This window comes from Tachysurus vachellii, chromosome 1 (assembly GCF_030014155.1).
Source record: "Tachysurus vachellii isolate PV-2020 chromosome 1, HZAU_Pvac_v1, whole genome shotgun sequence".
NCBI lineage: Eukaryota > Metazoa > Chordata > Actinopteri > Siluriformes > Bagridae > Tachysurus > Tachysurus vachellii.
Genome location: NC_083460.1, coordinates 3212930 through 3234868, shown reverse-complemented (window position 1 = coordinate 3234868; position 21939 = coordinate 3212930). Strand labels below are relative to the sequence as shown.

The 21939-nt window shown below is 42.3% G+C and overlaps 1 protein-coding gene across 6 annotated transcripts in view; it reads right to left on the bottom strand.

The window, feature by feature from the left end:
- The window catches only part of mib1 (MIB E3 ubiquitin protein ligase 1), a 49967-nt gene that overhangs the window by 23487 nt on the left and 4541 nt on the right, over window positions 1-21939 (bottom strand). For all 6 annotated transcript variants that reach the window (XM_060867886.1, XM_060867921.1, XM_060867904.1 and 3 more), the window contains 9 exons: window positions 20925-21029; window positions 19745-19811; window positions 17950-18154; window positions 17593-17776; window positions 16180-16324; window positions 15337-15470; window positions 12700-12807; window positions 10140-10337; window positions 9901-10052 (listed from right to left, as the gene is read on the bottom strand). In XM_060867886.1, the coding sequence (XP_060723869.1) occupies window positions 9901-10052; window positions 10140-10337; window positions 12700-12807; window positions 15337-15470; window positions 16180-16324; window positions 17593-17776; window positions 17950-18154; window positions 19745-19811; window positions 20925-21029 (1298 nt within the window). The remainder of the gene's footprint in view (window positions 1-9900; window positions 10053-10139; window positions 10338-12699; window positions 12808-15336; window positions 15471-16179; window positions 16325-17592; window positions 17777-17949; window positions 18155-19744; window positions 19812-20924; window positions 21030-21939) is intronic.

Here is a 21939-nt window from a genome sequence, read left to right as displayed (position 1 = left end):
AGTGGGAGAGAGATAGATAGAGTGAGAGAGAGTGAGAGAGAGAGAGAGAGAGGTGTTGGTGGTGGTGTGCTTGTGTATTTGGTGGGGTGGAGAGGTTTCAAAATATGCCAAAAAATGGAGGGAGGGAACTATTGAAAAGCACAAGAAGGGGGGAAAAGGGAGTGAGTGAAACACAAGTGGGACCATGAGAGACCACTTTATTTGGCAGTACTAAAAATAGAGCAGCGAACGGCAGCCAGACGAGCAGGTTCCTTGCGAAAATGCAGCCGAGCTTCTTGCCTTGCAGGATGCACAATCGATAGGTGGAACATCGGATGGTAGGTTTCCCGGAGCTTGTGCACCACCGTGGCGGCGGCGGCACTGGTGGTGCTGTGGAAAGGAGGGGAAGGGGGAGTAGTGGGGGAGAGAGAAACTGCTCTGGGGGTGGAGGAGGGGGTTATTTTTTGCTCCACTTGACTAAATATGGTCACAGGGAGATGAGCGAGACCCAAGAGAGAGAGAGAGAGAGAGAGAAGCATAGTGACTGATGTGAGCAGGGTTTTCCCTCCGCCCCGAAGTGCAAACAGTTTGGAGCTCTCTGCACTGCGCCGTGCCGTGGTGCGCCCCGTCCCTGGTTTCTGATCTTTGACCTTTTTTCCTGCACGCTAACAAATCCGCACTAAAGTACACTGATCTTCGCAGATCCTCGTCTCACCTTTGATATTTTCCTCACGGCGAATGAAGGGAGTCGTCATAAAGACTTATCAGCCGTTCGCGGCATGCTACACCTTGCATACTAATCAGAAAGACACATCCTTGTTAAAAGAAGCTTCCAGGGACTTCTGAGGAAAAATGACAAGGGTAAAATGTTCTGTAATAAAAATAAGAAGAGCTATAGAAAGATAGGGCTTGGGGGATGCAAAACTGGAGCACAGGCGCCTCGAAGATCTTTACAGAATCTCCCGATCACACACACACACACACACACACACACACACCAGAGACGATTGTAAGGAAAAGTGCTGCAATTACATCTGCCTGGCTTTAGAGTAGCAACAGCAGCTCCTCGTGTCAGCGTGATGCCTATCCTTTCCTAAAGGTAAGGGTGCCTTCTTCTATCTCCAGCTTCACTGCTCCCTCGCTCCCCTCCTCCCATTCTAGACTTACACACACTCTCTTTCTCTCTCTCTCTCTCTCTCTCTCTCTAGCACACTCTCTTCATACCCCTTCAACCCCACCCCCTGGTTAGAGCAGCTGATTCAGCGAGTCGGCATCCGATGGCTGCAGCATCTGGAAGAACTACGCCGGAGGTCATTACAGCTCTTCACACAGAGAAGAAAAACCAAAGAGGGAGGAGTGGAGCGGCGAGGAAAAAGCGCTGCCAGGTAATATATGCTCCGTGCTCCACGCGTCCTCCCTCTGAGTGATACTTTGCATCCCAAAGCCGGACGATCCGCATTGACGTCTTTTCCCCCTTTTCCCTCTTAAGCACGTGGCTCGTCAGACTGGGTGTGCACGCATGCATGCATGTATGCGTGCATGCATGAAGAGTGCGATTTACTGTTCTGCAGCAACAGAGCTACTGCTATCGGATGAAGTGACTGCATCTCATTGGGATGCGCCTCCGACTCAACCTTTTACAGGAAAGGCAATACGGAAGCAGGTGATGCTGGAACTGGGGGAAAGTTGCTACTGTCCACATGGATTTCCTCTCTCTCTCTCTCTCTCTCTCTCATTTTCATCCTCCCTCCCTTCCTCTCACATTCTCTTTCTCTCTCTCTCTTTCTCTCTCTCTCTCTCTCTCTCACTCTCGCAATTCCAGTGCTGCCCAGGCAGGCAGTCTGCTGCAGCACAGGCTTCTCTAGCTCATTAGCCACTTATGGCTGCAGCGCAACTGATATCTAATGAAGGACTCCTTAACTTAAATCCACTCCTCTATAAAGAACAGTCATTATTTGGACCTCTGGCTTGGACTTTCCCACTTTGCAGTACTTCAAAATGGAATACAGTTTTCTGCTGGGGCACTGACACACCTTTATTACAGCGCTGCTACAGTAGATCTGAAATTTTTTTTGATACGTGACGGACACGTTTTATTTCTGAAACCTTACATGGAGTTCCTGGACACGTCCCATCACGGTAGGGCGAAAGGTTTATGTTATCTGGAGAGCTCCTGTTCAAGAGACGCCGGTGTCACTGCAGGACGCAAGGTGGGGGGTTGAGATCTGACTGACGGAAAACAGCTGTGGTGGTGTATTAATTCTCTTGGGTGGTGTGGTGGGAAGGCTTCGCAGGGTAGCTCCTGGGTATTTGTGTCAACTACTAAACTGATGACTCTCAGGATAATAACACACACATTTTTTTTTTGTGAACGCTGCAGCACCACCACCTCTACTCCCCCAATGACCACTGAAGAGAAAACACCCTTATTTTTTCTTTTGCTTGTATGAACGCAATGAGGCCTTGAATCCCAAAGAAAGCCCTCCCACATTGGACCTCACGGATCTCTGTGACATTTCCTAAATGGGACGTCATAACTCGGACCTGGGGACTTTGTGTCCAACCCCCTTTCGAAAATAGTGGTGTCACCGGAGCAGGCGACCATTCACGGATCGCGTTCAGTCATGCAACGCCAACATATCTAACTATGTCAAGCACTAAAACTCATCCAGGATTTCCACCGGTGCCCAGAATAGCAAGTCTAAGTGCCCTTCTGTTATTTTTCCACCCTCATCCTGTCCTCCTGGGCCTTGTGTCCGATAGGGCTTCAGCAGGGAGGGAGGGAGGGAGGGAGGGAGGGAGAGGTAGGGGGTGAAACAGGGGCGGCGTTGACTTGTGGAATGTGTGGAGCTAGAGCAAAGATTCATTAGAGAGTGACTGAACATTTCACGCTAGCACGCAAACAGTTATCGATCTCTAGCGTCCTCGGCTCAGCTGCTGCTTCTGAAGTGCATGCAATCAGAAGACAAAATGGGACATGAGTAAACGGCGCTGTAAGAAAAAGGGAGAGGGCTTAAAAAAAAGAAAAAAGAAAGCCTCAGCGTACCAGGGCCAATCCGCAACTGCTGAGTGAGCATTAGCCCTTGCATGTGACCTCTGGCCTCGCCTGTGTACCTAAAGCCCAAATCCCAGTCACAATAGTTTCCTGTTCCACTTGGATCAACCTCGATTTCAAACATCAGCAACCGGACTGATGTAGGACTAGTGGACGTGTTCAGACAGCTGCGTGGAAATAAAGAGATGGTAAAATGTGGGTATGAAGGATGGATTGTGCCTTTAATTTACAGGATTTTATAATGCGCTACCCCTTAAGGAGTACAGAAATGAGATGGCAAGGACACTCTCCCTTGTGTCATTTCTTTTTCAGGAGTTTTTTTTTTCCCCTCAGGACAAAAGATTCTAGCCACCTTTTTTTTCTTGGCATCAGAAGTCCTGGGTGCTGCTGTTGTCAGTTTTTCCCTTGTGGATCCTCGTACGATCTCTAGAGGACGACCAGGGTCACTGGAGCAGACGGTACAGTGTGGACCCGTACACTCTTAATGTATGCTGGTGAGAACAGCCAGTTCTGATGGGTTGGGTGAGAACGAGCCGGCAGGTCTATTTTAAAGCTCTGCTCAAAGTCACCTTACGTTATATACAGAGTATTGCCATAAGATTGCACTGTGCAGAGACGGAGGGGGCGACTGCGCTTCTGGACTAACCCAGAACACAAATGCTTGTGGTTGTATATCAAATCTTTTGATGTTACCAGAGCAAACCAAAAAAGGTAAGGATGCTGAGCTTTGCTTCGGGGTTACCTGCTTGGTGTACATACTTCTTTATGTGCCCATATGAACATATGATAGCTATGGAATGTAAAGAAGTATGTATTCTTGGTCAGGTGCTGATCATCAGATTCAGGTTGGTTACAGGTAAGTATGAACGTGTCGAGTGTTGCTCGGGGGCTGGATTGAAAAAAATGCAGAGCACGTATTCTGGAAGGAACCATCAGAGATTTCACCAGCGGTCCAATTGTGATCCTCCCTAATAAAGTAATTTGCATGCTAGATAACAAACTGGAGCAAGACTGCTAGCATGATGTACAATTTTATTTAATATGGCAAATTTTTAACAGGTCCGTTACTGCAACTCGAGCTCATCAGAAAGACAGTGATTGGCGATTTGCTGCAATACAGGCCTTGAACGATTGCCAGACACATCTCTGCCTGTACCTCTGCCATGGCTGAACGATTAATGACGTAATCTTTTTCCAAAGTCCTGATCATCAAAAAAAAAAAAAAAAAAACACTTGAAGGGAATTTCTGAGGAGACCCATCTAGAAAAATGCACACGCTTATCAAGATCCCATTGATCTGGTTTTGTTCACATTTGCGAGGCTTGACAAAAGCTTTTGACGGGCCACAAAAGTCAGATTAGGACATAGAAAGGTGACAAAGCAGGAAACTCCAGCTGTCAGCTGATTTCTTGACAAAAAGATGAGGCGTTTTAGAGGGACGAGATGTTCTACAGTGTTCTACGCACTGGATTACGTCACGCTTTCTGAACATTCCGAGTTAGCATAAAGATAACTGTCCTTATGCGATTTGGGACTTATACAGGTACCTAAAGCCGTTATCTAATCCCTATATTTCGTAACCCTCCTCTAAAGTATGTGGTTTCTCCTAAACACGAGGCCTTGACACGCTTGATTTATAAAGATAAATAGCCAGAAAGTGAGAAGCTTTAATTGTGTTGGAGGTGAACAGCAGGGGAGATAATGAAGGACAATGTACAGATAGTGTTAATGCCTTTGGTTGTGATAGAGACAGAAAGTAGGCGACTCCTCTTTCTATCCCGCACTCTCCCGTCTGGTCATAGTGGCACTTTGTTCTTTCCAAATTTGTGCTGTTGGGTCACCGCTATCGCTCGTGTATCCGCCACTCCTCCCGCCCCCATACCCCCTCGGCCTGACAGACATCCACAGCAGATGCTGACATTATAAAACATTCAGCTGCTGTCTCTGGCTTTTGCCCACTTATGGCCTGCATATTTAGGGGTTTGAGAGTAGCCTGGGATGCCGCGAGCGTGGAGGGGGATCGGCGTTGTAAATAGCACTTCACCACCCGATGCTTAACAAGTGCCATATTGAGCACCAGCCGTAAAAAAAACCAAAACACTTTATTCTTTAACCGGGTGCTGAAACTGTTGTCTTGAGGAATGCACAAATATCAGCATTTGTTTTCTAACATCGGTACGACTCTCCGAGGAGCACTTTCCCTCCCCACTCTCTGTAATTAAGCTGGAAAATGATCAAAGCTTCGCAGTGCACCATGGGACACTGGCGCTGGTACGGGTAGAGAATGTGATGACTGTAACAGAGCAAGTAGGACATGTGACGAATGCCGGAGCGACACCAGGCCCCATCCTTCAAGCTGCTGTAATTGCTACCTGACTCCCCAAAATGGCTCAAGTGTACCAGGACAGATTATTATTATCCTTTTCTTTGGCCGCGATTTTTCTTTCTCGGGCAAAGAGCGAAATAAAGGGGACGCTAGTTTGCCAGAGGGTGTTTGGGGACGCTGAGACGTAGTGGGAAAGTCAATAACACAATCCTGCTGTGTTTGGACAGAAAAGGAGTAAAGGATCCCTTGAGTAACAGGTCAGGTGAAGTGTTGACGCAGGAGGTTCTGTTGTCTCCGAGTTGGACTGTCCCACCAGCGGATTCCACGCTGACGAGCCCAATGCTTTGCTAAAGCTGGTAAAATGGAACCAAATCACATCTTCAATGGATTTGGTCCCCTTCAACCAGCTGTAGCTATGCTTTGATGACAGCAGGAACGGTTCTGCTTCTCCCATCATGGTGCTGTTTCCATTCAATTCAATGAGCGCAGAAAATATTTATTTATGTTTGTTTGTTTGTTTATATTATAGCTGGGCCTTTTGATGATATCAAATGAATATCATGACAAATTTCACCAAAATACATAATGCTTCTGATCCAGTGTGTGTATTAATAGTGTGATGATTACAACAACGTTTCACTACAACAATTAAAGACTGATTAAAAGCTATTAAATTTTTTTAAAAGCTATTAAAAATTATTTTGCTTTTGTTCCTTTCGGTATCGTTTTATTTATAAGAAGATTAAATAATTTATATAATGAACTGAATTGATTTTACAAAATTTATTTCATTTCAGTCACGCAAACTCGATGGAAACAAACGAAGCTTTAAACTGTAAAATTTTTCATATATATATATATATATATATATATAAATATATAAATAAATAAAAATGTCGATTTCTGTCAATAAAGTGTCAATAAATATTTACAAATATTAAAGAAAACTTCGCTCTATTTTCTTTACTGCAGTTAAAACTATCACAATAAAAAAATATGCTAATTGTTTATTTACATACAGATTAAACAGATTTTTTTTTCTTAATCAGTGTTAATTTTTTCAAACCCTTATTGTAAGCACAATATTTCATTCATTCATCTTCTACCGCTTATCCGAACTACCTCGGGTCACGGGGAGCCTGTGCCTATCTCAGGCGTCATCGGGCATCAAGGCAGGATACACCCTGGACGGAGTGCCAACCCATCCCAGGGCACACACACACACATACACACACACTCACACATTCACACACTAGGGACAATTTTCCAGAGATGCCAATCAACCTACCATGCATGTCTTTGGACCGGGGGAGGAAACCGGAGTACCCGGAGGAAACCCCCGAGGCATGGGGAGAACATGCAAACTCCACACACACAAGGAGGAGGTGGGAATCGAACCCCGACCCTGGAGGTGTGAGGCGAACGTGCTAACCACTAAGCCACCGTGCCCCCTCACAATATTTTATTTTTTTAATTTATTAATTAAACATTAATTAATTTACTTCTATTCGTTTAATGAAATTTTATTTTTTACATTTTTTTTTTTTTTTTTGAAAAACAATCAATTAAAATGAATAGAAAATAGATGTAAAATGTTAAACATATGTTTTAAAATAAAAAAATGAAACATTACAAACAAACCAATTAAAACTAGGAAACTAAACGCAAACTGACTATAAAATGGACTAAACTTTAAATTTACCACTCTTTTTAATGTTAACTTATTTCTGGAAACATTAAATAAAACTGAAACCTTTTTTTTTAAATGTCACACATCACGTGTTGTGTTTTTCATTAACGTTTTGTAAATGTAGCTCAACACGAGTTATATCGCTTTTGTTAAACCCCTTTATATTTAGATATTTATATCTGTCAGTAATTATTGTACATACTTTCCAGAATAAATAATTTTCCTTTCCAGAAAAGAAAACCCTATAAAATTGACATTTGTACAGCTCATTTCCTGTGTGTGTGTGTGTGTGTGTGTGTTGAATGCATTCTGTATAAATGTTTGCTCCCTGATGTCTTTATCTTTAATACAGTGTTCAGGATGATCAGGTTTCGTGCTGTGGGGGGATATCAGTGCTGAATAGAAAAAGCACAGAAGAGTTTGCTGAGAGTTAGCTAATCCAGAACACACACACACACACACATGCACACGCGCTCACGCACGCCCACACACACACACACACCTTCATGCCTTATACAGGCAGTGGGAATGAGGAGACACTGCGACAAGCTCAGTCTCTGAGTAATCTGGTGTAGAGAGGAGTGCGGATAAAAGCCAGATGCTATAGAGCATGGGGGGTTGTGTACACACACACACTCACTCACACTCACTCACTCACGCAGACTCACGCTCACACACACACACGCAGACACAATCACCTCTCTCATTATATGTATATTTTTTAAAACACCATTTATGTTGTGTTTTTTTACTTTCTGTCACTGCTATTTTTACTCCACTATTATTCGCCTATTACTCTTATAAAATACTGTTATTCTCTATTTTTTTCTTTTTAAACTTCACACTATAAACTTGTTTAGCGACGCTCTACAGCTCCTGGGTTTCGAGGAAATAAAATTTTTACCGAAACCTCTTCCTGTCCTCGTTACTCAGAAAGATGTATTCACACACACACACACACACACACACACACACACACGCACACACGAGATCTTCCTCGTGCCGGAAATGCGGACGCTAAGGCTGTAGTCGAGATGATCCTGGGTTGTCAAAGTCATTTGAAAAATCTGCCTACGCTGTTGTTCCACACACATCTCACACACAGTCGTGTGTATCGGGGACCGAGCTCTGACTGGTAACTAACAAACGGCTCGACCTGTTCGTGGTATCTTAGAAAATAAATAAATAAACAAACAAACAAATAAATAAATAAAGTCTAAAGCGTATAACTGTATAAAATGTGCAGTGAGGCCTCTGCAGGGTCTGTTGCAAATGCTGCTGTAAGTCACGGGCTATTAATCGCATTGTTTGGGCTGCTGGAAGCTGACGCTGTGACAGCATTGTAAACAGAGCGACAAAGAGGAACCACACACACACACACACACACACAAAACTTTGCTACAGCAAAAATATACAACCACAAAATCGACTTTTTTAAATGAGGCTTTCTGTTTATATTGCAAAAATAACAGCTCTTATAGGGCTTCTGTGTAAAACCTTAAATGTTTCATGTTCATCAGAATTCGTTATCAGATTTTAGCCTCAGTTTACCTGCATCCGTTTTTCTGCAGCCGAGTGTTTTGTGATTAAACGCAAGCTATTTTCCAGCTGGTCAAACGGCTTGGGAAACGGTGTGGATGGTTAAAACCGAACCGCGTTCTTATTTACTGCGACACGAAGACGAACGAGGAAAGAAATCGTCAGATAAAAACACGCCGTCTTTCCGCCTTTTCAGAGCTCTGATGTTTGACAAATCCATGCACTCACGGTTCAGTGCGGCGGTGAGAGTTTTCCCAGCAACAACCTCTTCTACATACTGCGTCCAGTGAAAGCATCTTCAGGTGGAGTATCGTGTTGCCGCCACCCAAAACGCAGGGACGAAAAAAAAAGTCTAAGTTTAGATACGAAGTGCCTAATTGCATCCCACAGAGGTAATAAAAACATCCCAGGACATCGCTAGCAAGAAATAATTAAACAAAAGCACAAAAGTGTGTGTGTGTGTGTGTGTTGGTGTGTGTAAAGAAACCCACGCTTCCTATTTAAACGAAATTTAACTTTAAACGTGTCCGTTTTGTGACTTGAGAAACCAGAGGCAGCTCTAGTGAGACATAAACCTGGGTGTAACTCACCGTTGTGACACACGAGGTGTCGCGCTTCTTTAAGGCAGGTGATGACCATGTGATCAGGCTTGGGAAGTTTGTGAACACACACACACGCCCCTTAAAGCAGTTTGAGCGAGATCGTCGTGATCCGCTTTCAACTGAACTCCTGACAGAACAAACAGACTCGGAATCGACTCGGAGTCGATTCCAAAGCGACTCTAAAAAACCATGACAGGACTGAATGTTGTTTTCCAGCAGATCTCAGCTGATAAACTGAGGCATGAGGCGCAAACTGGGCCAAAGTACAGAGTCGTGGTGATCCTGAAATACCACGTGGACTTAAGAAAAACACACACACGATGATCTGTGGTTTGTGTTCAGCTCTATGTTCTGTGTTTTATATACACATACACATATATAGCCGCCGTTCGGACATATCTGCTACGTCCAAAGTGATATTCTTTATGGAGGAGATGATGGAATAAAGATGGAAGCACATTCTAGAAAATGGCCCTGAAAATTGTCACAACTTTGCCCTCTTTCAAATGAACAAACTCCAGCTGTTTATTCTCAACCAAGAGATCACCGGAAACAGGAAGTGTGTGGACTTTCTAAAGACGCTGGAAAAAAAACAACCGCGACCCAAACATTTTTTCTTGAGAGCTTTCCGGCACATTCTATTACCAACACCTTCGCACTAGCAACGCTGCTCAAAAAGCCATGTGATGGAAGAGAGAAGCAGCTGTACCTGGGGTTCCCCCGCAGCGCTGCATGATGGAGAGCGTTGAAGCCGTTGTTGTTGGTGATGGTGACGTCGGCGCCGGACTCCAGCAGAACGGACAGCATGTCGTCTCTCTTCTTGCTGATGGCGTCGTGGAGAGGCGTGTCTCCCTCCGAGTCCTACGAGGAGTACAGAGATCCAGGGTTACGCGTAAGTCCGAGAACCCGTTAGCGTAATGTTGACTCCGCCCCTTTAGCGAGGTTTACCTGAAGGCTGGGGTGGCAGCCGAAGTCGAGCAGCGTCTTCACCACCTGCAGGTGACCCTTGTTGACGGCGATGTGCAGCGGCGTCTGTCTACGCTTGTTCCTGGCGTTGAGATCGGCTCCGCCTCTGTGCAGGACCTCGATGACTGAGCCCTCGTCACCGAACGAGGCGTGATGAACGGCACGGTCTCCGTCCTTATCCTTCACAACGAGCAAAATTCCGGCGTTAACGATTTGCATATTAATCTTTACACTTAACAAGCGATCGACATTTTGGTCTATTTCCAGTTTAGTTAGCGGTTTTCGTCTGTAACAGGAGGAAGATGAAACTGTAGATATTAAGTTTTTTTTTTTTTGCTGAATAAACAGTAAACAGGAACTAAAGCTGAGAGTCAGGACTGAGGAATCATTAACGGCATAAATTTTTAGCATAAATTCATTTTGGAATCAGCAACAAATGAACAAATCTCTAAATCACAACACAAATATTATGAATATTACATTCGCAATTTTTTTTTCCCCTCTTCTGCATGAACAAGCTCTCGGAGGCCTGTGATTGGCTAGCGACGCTGATTGACGGGTGAGAAACGACATGCTCCGCCCACCCTGAGAACTTCTTCCTTTTGTCTTTACTTAAAGATGAGAGAAAAGAGATGATGTGTGATGTGAACGAGAAGACTAGCAGATCTTTGTGCCGAAAGTCTGTAGCTTTAAAATCAAGATGTGTAAATAAATAATCTCTTTATTTATTTATAACTGATCCTCATTAGGAGTTACAACCTCATGTGGTGAAAAAAAAAAAAGGACTTTGAGTGGCTCAGAAATTCGAGGTTGATGAATAAACTGAGCGCAGACATTTTTTTCCACAGGGAATTAAATCCGTGGTTTTTTTTTACACGCCGAGTTATTACGCGATACGAGAGGAAATATTTATAAAGCTGGAGGAATTTAGATGACCAGAAATCATGTCGTTTATTTCTGAAACTTGAAGGCGCTCTAAAGGATCACACACACCGCCGTAACATTCGTTCTTTCTGTTTAAAAAAAAATTAAGCAGCTTTTCCTTCATCTTTCCTCATTTTTACCTTCATTTTTCATCAAACTTTTAGAACAAACTGAAAATAAAAATTAAAAAATGTTTTTTTTTTTCCCGGCACGAAAATGAAAATTCTATCAAATTTGCACAAAGATTAAAATATATTTTAAAAATAACACTTTAAATATAGTATAATTTTATTTTAGTATAGTATAGTATATATATTTTAAACAAATACAATATTAAAATTTTCAATGATTATATAAAAGTAAAAATAAAAGTTATTTCTTACAGTAATTTTTTTCTTATATTTTCTCTGAAAAATCATACACAACCTTGTTTACTGATATTTTATATTCTTTAAGTAACGACAAAATCAACAAATACTCAATGATAATAATCACCTTTTAATTAATATTATTTCAATCTAATATAATTTAAATAATTTATATGGAATGATCGGATTTTAACGTTCTTCATTTCATGTAAATTGTAGATTAAACGTCCTTTATATTTATTCATATTTTGGATTATTGGACGACTAATAAAAAAATATATATAATTACCATTTATGGTGTTTGCAAAGCAACATTATTACTATTGTGCCGGACAAAACTTCGGCGCGTAACTTGTCCCGCTGCTTTTGTCCTAGACCCATGAATGACGTGTCAAATCGACCGGCTCATTGAGGAGAGGTGTGCTATGACTTTTATAAGCGATCCGAGTACCGGTACTTACGGTACCCGGGTCTCAAAGTGGCCTTCCGGTTGTGCCGCAGCCCCGCCCCCAAAATATGCAAAATCAAAAAACTTTTTACAACATGGACATGTGACATATCAAAACACTCAGAACAACGAGGGGGACTTCCTCACGTGTATTCTGATGACGTCACATGCTCGTCTTGACTAGCCTCCGGGATTTGCCATCAGGTACATTCTAGTTATTATTATTATTATTATTATTATATTTGCCATCATGTACATTCTAGTTATTATTATTATTATATTTAGAGCAGACTAAATGTATATATATTTATCACTCTTACTTGCTTTGACGTACGTTTTAATATTAAAGGAATTAATTATCATCAACATTACTTGAGAATCATTTCTACTGATTTTATATTGCTACAATATTCATATTGCTTATTATTATTATTAATAATAATAATAATTATCATTATTATTATTTTGATTTCAAGACCCTTACAGTGCTTTACACACTATGATTTATGATGTAAGATCTCATATTTTAAGCCTTGTATCAGATCTGGATACACAAACTTTATATGTTATTACAATTACATAATAATTACATAATATTTAACACGTTTAATACTTTAATGAAACGATTTACTGACATTATTTCTGACACCCGTCATCGCTATCTGACTCAGTTGTGAACAGTTGGAAATAATCTAGAGTAGAAATGATGCGACTGAATTCCGCCGGCGGTGACGGCGTATGATGAAGGAGTGTTACGTGAACGTTTGTGGTGATGGGTCTGGAGGTGCAGGACCAGGATTACCTCAGCTTCCAGGTCCACGTTGTGTTTCAGCAGCAGCTTGAGGACGTCCACGTGGCCGTTCTGACTCGCCGCCTGCATGGCCGTGTGTCCTGCGCACTGCCCGTTCACCTGCAGGGGAAAAAAGGCACGGCTGAGGCAGACGTACACAGGAATACACACGTATACAGGGCGTGCAAATAGATGTGTGTGTGTGTGTGTGTGCGCTCGGGTGTGTGATCTGCAGCGCTGCGGTAAGTTAAAGCAGTGTGTGATGGCATGAATATTGATGCCCCGGCTCCTTGGAGAGCTCACAGGACACGTCTCGTCCTGACGGGCGTAGCGCTCGGACGCTCAGCCCCTCCTTTTCCTTCTCATTCCTTTCTCACTCTTCTATTCTTTTCATCCCCCCTCTTTCTCTTTCTCTCTGTTCTACACGATGAATCCTGAGGGGAGCGACAGACAGGCCACTGCGCCACTCGCTGCGCCATTTCTTTTTCCTTCTAACGATCCTCGTTTACGTGTTACAGAGGGTCAGCAAAGTACCGTCCCGTCCCGAGAGGAGCAGGACGCCGCTGCAGCTACACAGCAGATAAACAGGACATCAGACTTACAAAAAGGTCAAAGGGGCATCTAAAGATCAGCTAAAGCTGGAACCGAGCCGGGATTTATATTATAGTACCAACTAAATAACACTAAACCGCGGGAAGCTCTCAAGACCTAAAGGTGTGAGCAGGAAATGTGCACATTTATATCAACACATTTCACTACATGCCATTTTTATACCCATAAAACTGAACACATGCTGGTTTAAAACCAAACCCCACCCAAAAAATAGGGTCAAAAAAAAAAAGAAAACTGGAAAAATAAATAAATAAATAATAATAATAATAATAATAATAATAAATTCCAAACTCAAAAAATCTTTTGAAAACATTTTAACCAAATACAATTTGTTAAAAATAATAATAATAATAATCGACTGGATACACGAGTCAGGAATGAAAGTTTTATACTAGTGCATGTGAACAAATGTAAAGTTTCTCATACATACACACACACACACACACACTTGTGCAGGTCAGTGAAGCTGCAGCACTCAGATCCACTAACACAGCACTTTTTTATTCTACACACTACACACACACTACAGGCGCGCCACTCACCACAGACACACACACACACACACTCACCACAGACACACACACACACTCACCACAGACACACACACACACACACACACTCACCACAGACACACACACTCACCACAGACACACGCGCACACACTCACCACAGACACACGCGCACACACTCACCACAGACACACGTGCACACACTCACCACAGACACACACACACTCACCACAGACACACACACACTCACCACAGACACACACACACTCACCACAGACACACACACACTCACCACAGACACACACACACTCACCACAGACACACACACACACTCACCACAGACACACACACACACTCACCACAGACACACACACACACTCACCACAGACACACACACACACTCACCACAGACACACACACACACTCACCACAGACACACACACACTCACCACAGACACACACACACACTCACCACAGACACACACACACACTCACCACAGACACACACACACACACACACACACTCACCACAGACACACACACACTCACCACAGACACACGCGCACACACTCACCACAGACACACGTGCACACACTCACCACAGACACACGTGCACACTCACCACAGACACACGTGCACACACTCACCACAGACACACACACTCACCAGACACACACACACTCACCACAGACACACACACACTCACCACAGACACGCACACACACTCACCACAGACACACACACACACTCACCACAGACACACACACTCACCACAGACACACACACACACACACTCACCACAGACACACACACACACACTCACCACAGACACACACACACACACTCACCACAGACACACACACACACACACCACAGACACACACACACACACTCACCACAGACACACACACACACACTCACCACAGACACACACACACACACTCACCACAGACACACACACACACACTCACCACAGACACACACACACACTCACCACAGACACACACACACACTCACCACAGACACACACACACACACACTCACCACAGACACACACACACCACAGACACACACACACACACTCACCACAGACACACACACACACACACCACAGACACACACACACACACACACTCACCACAGACACACACACTCACCACAGACACACACACACTCACCACAGACACACACACACACTCACCACAGACACACACACACACTCACCACAGACACACACACACACTCACACACACACGCACACACTCAGGCACAGACACGCACACACTCAGGCACAGACACGCACACACTCAGGCACACACACGCACACACTCAGGCACAGACACGCACACACTCAGGCACAGACACGCACACACTCAGGCACAGACACGCACACACTCACCACAGACACACACACTCACTACAGACACATGAACAGCTATAAAAGGTGATGATTTTTGACTTATTTTTGATATACTCAAACACACACACACACTCTTTATGGTACATAAAAAAAAAAAACGTTACTTACGTCCACGTCCGGTCTCTTCAGGATATCCTCCACTTTGGCCAGGTCTCCGTTGGCCGCAGCCTTCACCAGCTCTTCGTTAATGTCTCCAGACTCCTGAGTCTCAAACAGCTTCTTCAGCAGCTGGGACAGACGCTCTGAGGACACAGGGACACGCTTTCATCAGGGCGAAACACAACCTTATCTCTTCTCATTTAATACTGTATGACTGTGAGCACAGGGAGCGATTCAACACGACCTCTAGAACAAGGATCAGATAAAAAAAATAAATAAAATTAAGACGACAACAATCGGTGCTTTACGTTACTTATTTAAACAAATAAGGAGGAAAAAACCTCTGAAGTATGTTGGAAGTGGATTAAAGGCAGTATGATGATCTTAAATGTCTTCTGAATTAATAAATAAATACAATTTAGTCTCAGTATGTTTTATACATTTAAAAAAATCAACAACAATAAATAAAAACAATAAAATGCATGTTTAAAAAATATGAATTAACAGCTTAAAAAACCTCATGCAGGTTTAAAATTAAAAAAAATAAACCTGATGTTTAAACAAAAACCAGAGAGAGAAAAACCAGACTTGATATAAACCAGATACATAATTCAACTATTAATCATAAGAAAAAATAATAATAACCAGATGTAGGTTGAGTTAAAACGTTAAAAGCTTCTAGAAACTTCTAGTTTTAAAAAAAATGAAACCAGAAAATTCTTTTTGAAGAAAACTCAAGTTTTGAACCACTGTGATGTAATTGTTAGGAGTTCAATTATAGGTTATTTAACACAAATATAAGGACCTGTGTGTGTGTGTTTGTGTGTGTGTGTGTGTGTGTGTGTGTGTTACCTCCAGATGCGTTAGTAATTGCAGAACCAGCAGAAGCCACTTTAGTGACGGCGGCCGGGTTGTAGGTCCAGGACGTGCCGCAAACTTCCACTTTCAGGTCGCTGTCAGAGTAGATCTGCTGCACACGGCCCATCTTCCCCAGAGTCTGAGGAACACACACACACACACACACACACACACACAGAGTGTAAACGAGAGTGTGTATGTGTAGCTTTTCTGAGCACTCTCATTGAACGACCTCTTTCTTAAACAAGACATTTACATGAGAGAAAAGAAAGAAAAGTGTTATGTAAGTAAATAAATAAATAAATAGACTACAAATTTGTGTTATAATTATTAATTATAAAAATTATAATACTTTTTATTATTATTAATAATAATAATAATAATAATAATAATAATAATAATAAATGATTGTATATATAATTACATTTACAGACACAGAGGAAGATCCCAGAGAACGAGAGGTAAAGGTTTGGATTTAAAAACAAGATGAAGAACATTTAGGATAATAAACGCATGCTCAGGAGCTCCGAGTCGGTTTCTCAGCTTTATTTCTCGTACAAAACGTACTGAGATTGGAAAGCTGTTAAGCCTCGTCCATAGAGGGAGACAAAACACAAACGCAGCCATAAAACAACTTCTAGCATTTCAGACTCAGACTATTGGAAGTGAAAGAATAAATTCTGTTTATTAATAATAAAAAAAAAGTCATTAATTATAAACATTTAATAAGTCTGAAAATACAAACAAACATTCTCATTCATCTTCTACCGCTTATCCGAACTATCTCGGGTCACGGGGAGCCTGTGCCTATCTCAGGCGTCATCGGGCATCAAGGCAGGATACACCCTGAACGGAGTGCCAACCCATCACAGGGCACACACACACACTCTCATTCACTCACGCAATCACACACTATGGACAATTTTACAGAGATGCCAATCAACCTACCATGCATGTCTTTGGACCAGGGGAGGAAACCGGACATTAGAAAAATGTCAACCGGACAACAAACATTATTCTAGTCAATTAGAAAAAAAATTAAAGCACCCATTTAGAACCTATTAAAAAAATAACATTTCTAAAAATGTTATAAAAAAAACAAAAGCAGATTTTTATTGGTCATAAAAAGTACAGTTGTTAAAAATAAATGAAAAAAAAAAAAACTGAGCCAGTGATGAAAACGTGTAGTAATGTCTGATTATAATGCATACAATAATAAACTGTTGACCTTTTATATGTTTTTGTCAGCTAAACAATTTGTAAACCATTTTTAATGTTTTAGAAAAAATACAAGGACAAGGAATTAAAAGATATTTTATCCTGATGTTATGATCGATCCGTGGTGTGTGTGTGTGTGTGTGAGATTACAGGATCATTACGGGATCATTACGGGATCATAATGCTCACCGGCAGCATGGCCTCGGCCCACTCTCCATGTCCCCTCTGCAGCAGTTTAATGCGATCGATGTCGTAACAGATCTGCACCAGATCCCCCACCATGAACTGGGAGCTTCCTCCTTCAGCGCCGGCCGGAACCTCGCCGCTGCGCGTCACGTTCGCTTTGGTCAGGACGGCCGGGTTAAACGTCCACCTGTGACACGGGGCGCGTTTAAATATGAACAATCAGGCAGGAGAAGAAACAAGACTCGTGTTAAAAGGGAAACCTCGGGATTTAAAAGAAAACTCGGGATTAAAGGGAAATGTCGTGTCTGCTGATTATTTTGGGGTTCAGTGTGAAGGATCTATGTGGCCGTGAGTGCCGACCTGTTGCCGCTGGGATACTGGACGACGATGTCGTGGTCCTCGTCGATGCCGCACACCGTGCCCGTGGTGGTGAGCGTCTCGAACATGCCGTCCGTCCAGCCGCCGTGGCCGTGCTGCAGAGACTGGACGATCTCCAGGTCCAAGTCGATGTTGACCAGGTCTCCGATCTGCAGGCCGCCGGGGTTCCTGTTCCCGTTCTGTTCACCTGGAGGGAAATCACATCGCATACGATTACTAATAATACCGTACTCTCTTTTCTGATTGGTTCACTAGGCGCACGTTTCTATTATTGCGCACGCACTGGTTTCCATAGTAACAGATCACCCACAGGTACAAGGACGTTCCACAACACTGAAAGGAAGTATAAACCTGGTATCCTGGTATCAGAGTACATCAACCTGCCAGTGATTAGAAGATTGGATCAATATCCTGATCTCCGTCCTTGTTATCGCAGCTTGATACAGTCGCATCGGTCGGTAGACATTTCTCTGTTTTTTCAAGTGAATAAATCAAAAATAAAACAAAAACAGTAATTACTAAGAAACTGTAAAAGTTTCCTGACGAACTTAAAAAACTCGACACTGGAGACTCCTTCCATAAATCACGGAAAACATTCGTTTTTTTCTTCGATCTGTTTACGCCAAGCGCCCGAACGCCCCGCCCGAGCTGTTACTATAGAAACGGGACCACATTAGAACGTGTGCGTTATAAATATAAACCTGTGACTTGCAGCGCCGCCGTTATGAAACGTCTCCTGACCAATCATGCGGCGCTCTGGTGTAAATGTGTCATGCTTTGATTCAGATCTTAGCTTTAAATCCTGCTCTGAAAGCTGCTCTCTCTGAAAGCTTTCACGACTAGGCGAGCTGACGCTAATTCTGTGCGAGCAGTGAGACACTTGGCAGGTCGTTATGAGTTTAAATGTCACGTCCATAGCACTAGAATAGCTCGTCATAAAATATCGGTTGCACAGCAAATAGCAGAGGATGTGCTAATGTGTACCGAATAAAACCAGTACTGATGTATCAATGCTTCAGCTTTACCTTGCGTTAGTATTAATATTATTGAATCCACTTTATTGGATTGAGCAGGTTCACTGGGATGTGGAAACGTTATTGAGCGTTTGTTAAGTGAGTACATTCTGTTTACTTCAGCTGTAAGACTGCAGCCAAGACACCAGGCACCAGGACCTGGTCGATTATGGCTCCCGGCCAGGAGGGCTTTCAAACCACGAAGCTGAAAAAAGTGCTGCCACCTAGTGGACATCTCAAACGTCACTACAAAGGGGTTGATGGAGGACGTCCGGGGCAATGCGTTGCAAGCCCAGGTCTCTTCTGTGATACGCAGAATGAGCTTCAGGTTCCCTCACAAACTGCTGGCAAAACAGCCACTTTGTATTTATGTTAGATAACTGAGATAAAGTTTTAATTTAAAAAAAAATAATTATATATAATTTTTTTTTTTTAGATTATGTAAATTAAAATAAAATATTCAAAAGAATAAAAATGGTGTCTGTATATAATATTAATTTAAAGGACGAGTCGGGTCAATTGCTCCCAGGGAGTCTGGAATTAAATCCATTTTAAGACATAAATGAATGTATAAATTAATGGCTGAATTGATTAATTGATTTTAAAAAGATCACAATATTTCAGAAAAGCAAAAACGTATCAAGATATCGTATTATATATCTGCTTCTGGACTTAATATTTTAGTGCATCGCCCAGCCCCGACACACACACACGCACGCGCACACACAGACACACACACACACACACACAGTAGCGATACTCACCCAAGACTGGACAGTGGTCTCTGTAGAAAGTTCCCCCTTTTGCATCTTGCACACATTTTAGGTCCGACTGTGAGGTGAAAAAACACACACACACACACACACACACACACACACGTTTGCAGGGTGTCGCAAACAACATAAAAAAATAACTTACTTATTATTAACTAACCATTTGGGGAAAAAAGTGTCAAACAAGCACAAGCTTTTATGAGGCACAAAAGAATCGTGTGTGTGTTTCATTAAGTCATTTATGAACTGTAGTTTACTGTAAACGTTTCTTTTTTTTACTGAGCTTTCATAATGTTTTTTGTTACTTTGTCAAAAATTATTTGCTATAGATATAAAATGAAGGTAAGAAAATAATAAGGATAAAAAAAAAATTTATCATCCTGAATAAATTTGATTAAAATAACTGGAAATAAAACCCTTATTTTTTTAATCTGAAATTGAAGAAATTGACCGTATTTATTTATTTTTTATTATTAATTTACATCGTATTCGCACTTTCACCGCTGAACGATATCAGATGTGTTTTGATACGTTTTAAAGGAAGAGTAAATCTTTAGCATATCTGACCAGCAAAAGCAGAAGTAGGAAAAAACTGAGAGCAGAAGTATTTTAACATTGTACTTCCTGTCAATTTTTTTTTATCTGCCAATAATCTAAAACCTCAAAAAGGAACAGGAAGAAAAAAGGTTGGTGATTTCTGAAGACGGCGAATCGTTTTATTTTAGATTAGACAGGATTAAACTAGTCTATATTATTAAATACAGACCCAACGTACGCAGCGAATGACCCCAGTGTGACGATGTTAATAAGAAAGCCTGGAGGTGTTCCTCCTGCAGCCGTCCTATAGGTTCACATTCAAACCCAGCACGATGACTTTTGGCCAATAAGGAGGCGGAAAACTTGGTTAGACAAAAGCGGCACGCTTTCTCCAGACGACCATCCCTCCCCTCTTTTCCTTTTTGTTTTGCAGAGTCCACTCTGTCGTTCCACGGCAAAACAAAAAGAGGCAGCAGATTTCCTTTATCATGTAGATGGAGCTTCCAGCTGCTCCAACAAAAGAGGCAGCACACATGCCGGCTGCTGGGGTTCTCTCAATGGGCCTCAGCCGGGAACAGCTGCCTCTTTGTGAGACGCGCGTGTGTGTGTGTGTGTGTGTGTGTGTGAGACTCACCATGCCCTCAAAGCCGACCCGGTAAAGGTTCTTGGCCCCGTTGTCCCAGAGGACGTAAGCGGCACTGTGAGGACTCGCAGCACTCCAGTCCTGGATCTCCGTCACCTTGAGGTGAAAGGGGTGGAGGTGGATGGTGGGGGTAGATATGGGGGTATAGCACAAAGAACAAGATGAATTGACATCACGTGTGCACGTGTCTACACAGCAAGCTCACCAAGAATAAAGTACTGGCCTTCCTTTAAAGGCTTGCTGTGCTAAATGACACAATATCTCTCGTATTTCACACCAATTCAAATTTCCAATAAAAAATGACACAAATGTAAAGTTGTAGTGTATAGAGTTGTGGTGTGTAGAGTTGTGGTGTGTAGAGTTGTGGTGTGTAAAGCTGTAGTGTATAGAGTTGTGGAGTGTAAAGCTGTAGTGTATAGAGTTGTGGAGTGTAAAGTTGTAGTGTGTAAAGTTGTGGTGTGTAAAGTTGTGGTGTGTAAAGTTGTAGTGTGTAAAGTTGTGGTGTGTAAAGTTGTAGTGTATAGAGTTGTGGTGTGTAAAGTTGTAGTGTGTAAAGTTGTGGTGTGTAAAGTTGTAGTGTGTAAAGTTGTGGTGTGTAAAGTTGTGGTGTGTAAAGTTGTGGTGTGTAAAGTTGTGGTGTGTAAAGTTGTGGTGTGTAAAGTTGTGGTGTGTAAAGTTGTAGTGTATAGAGTTGTGGTGTGTAAAGTTGTAGTGTATAGAGTTGTAGTGTGTAAAGTTGTAGTGTATAGAGTTGTAGTGTGTAAAGTTGTAGTGTATAGAGTTGTGGAGTGTAAAGTTGTAGTGTGTAAAGTTGTAGTGTATAAAGCTGTAGTGTGTAAAGTTGTAGTGTATAGAGTTGTGGAGTGTAAAGTTGTAGTGTGTAAAGTTGTAGTGTGTAAAGTTGTAGTGTATAAAGCTGTAGTGTGTAAAGTTGTAGTGTATAGAGTTGTGGAGTGTAAAGTTGTAGTGTGTAAAGTTGTAGTGTATAGAGTTGTGGAGTGTAAAG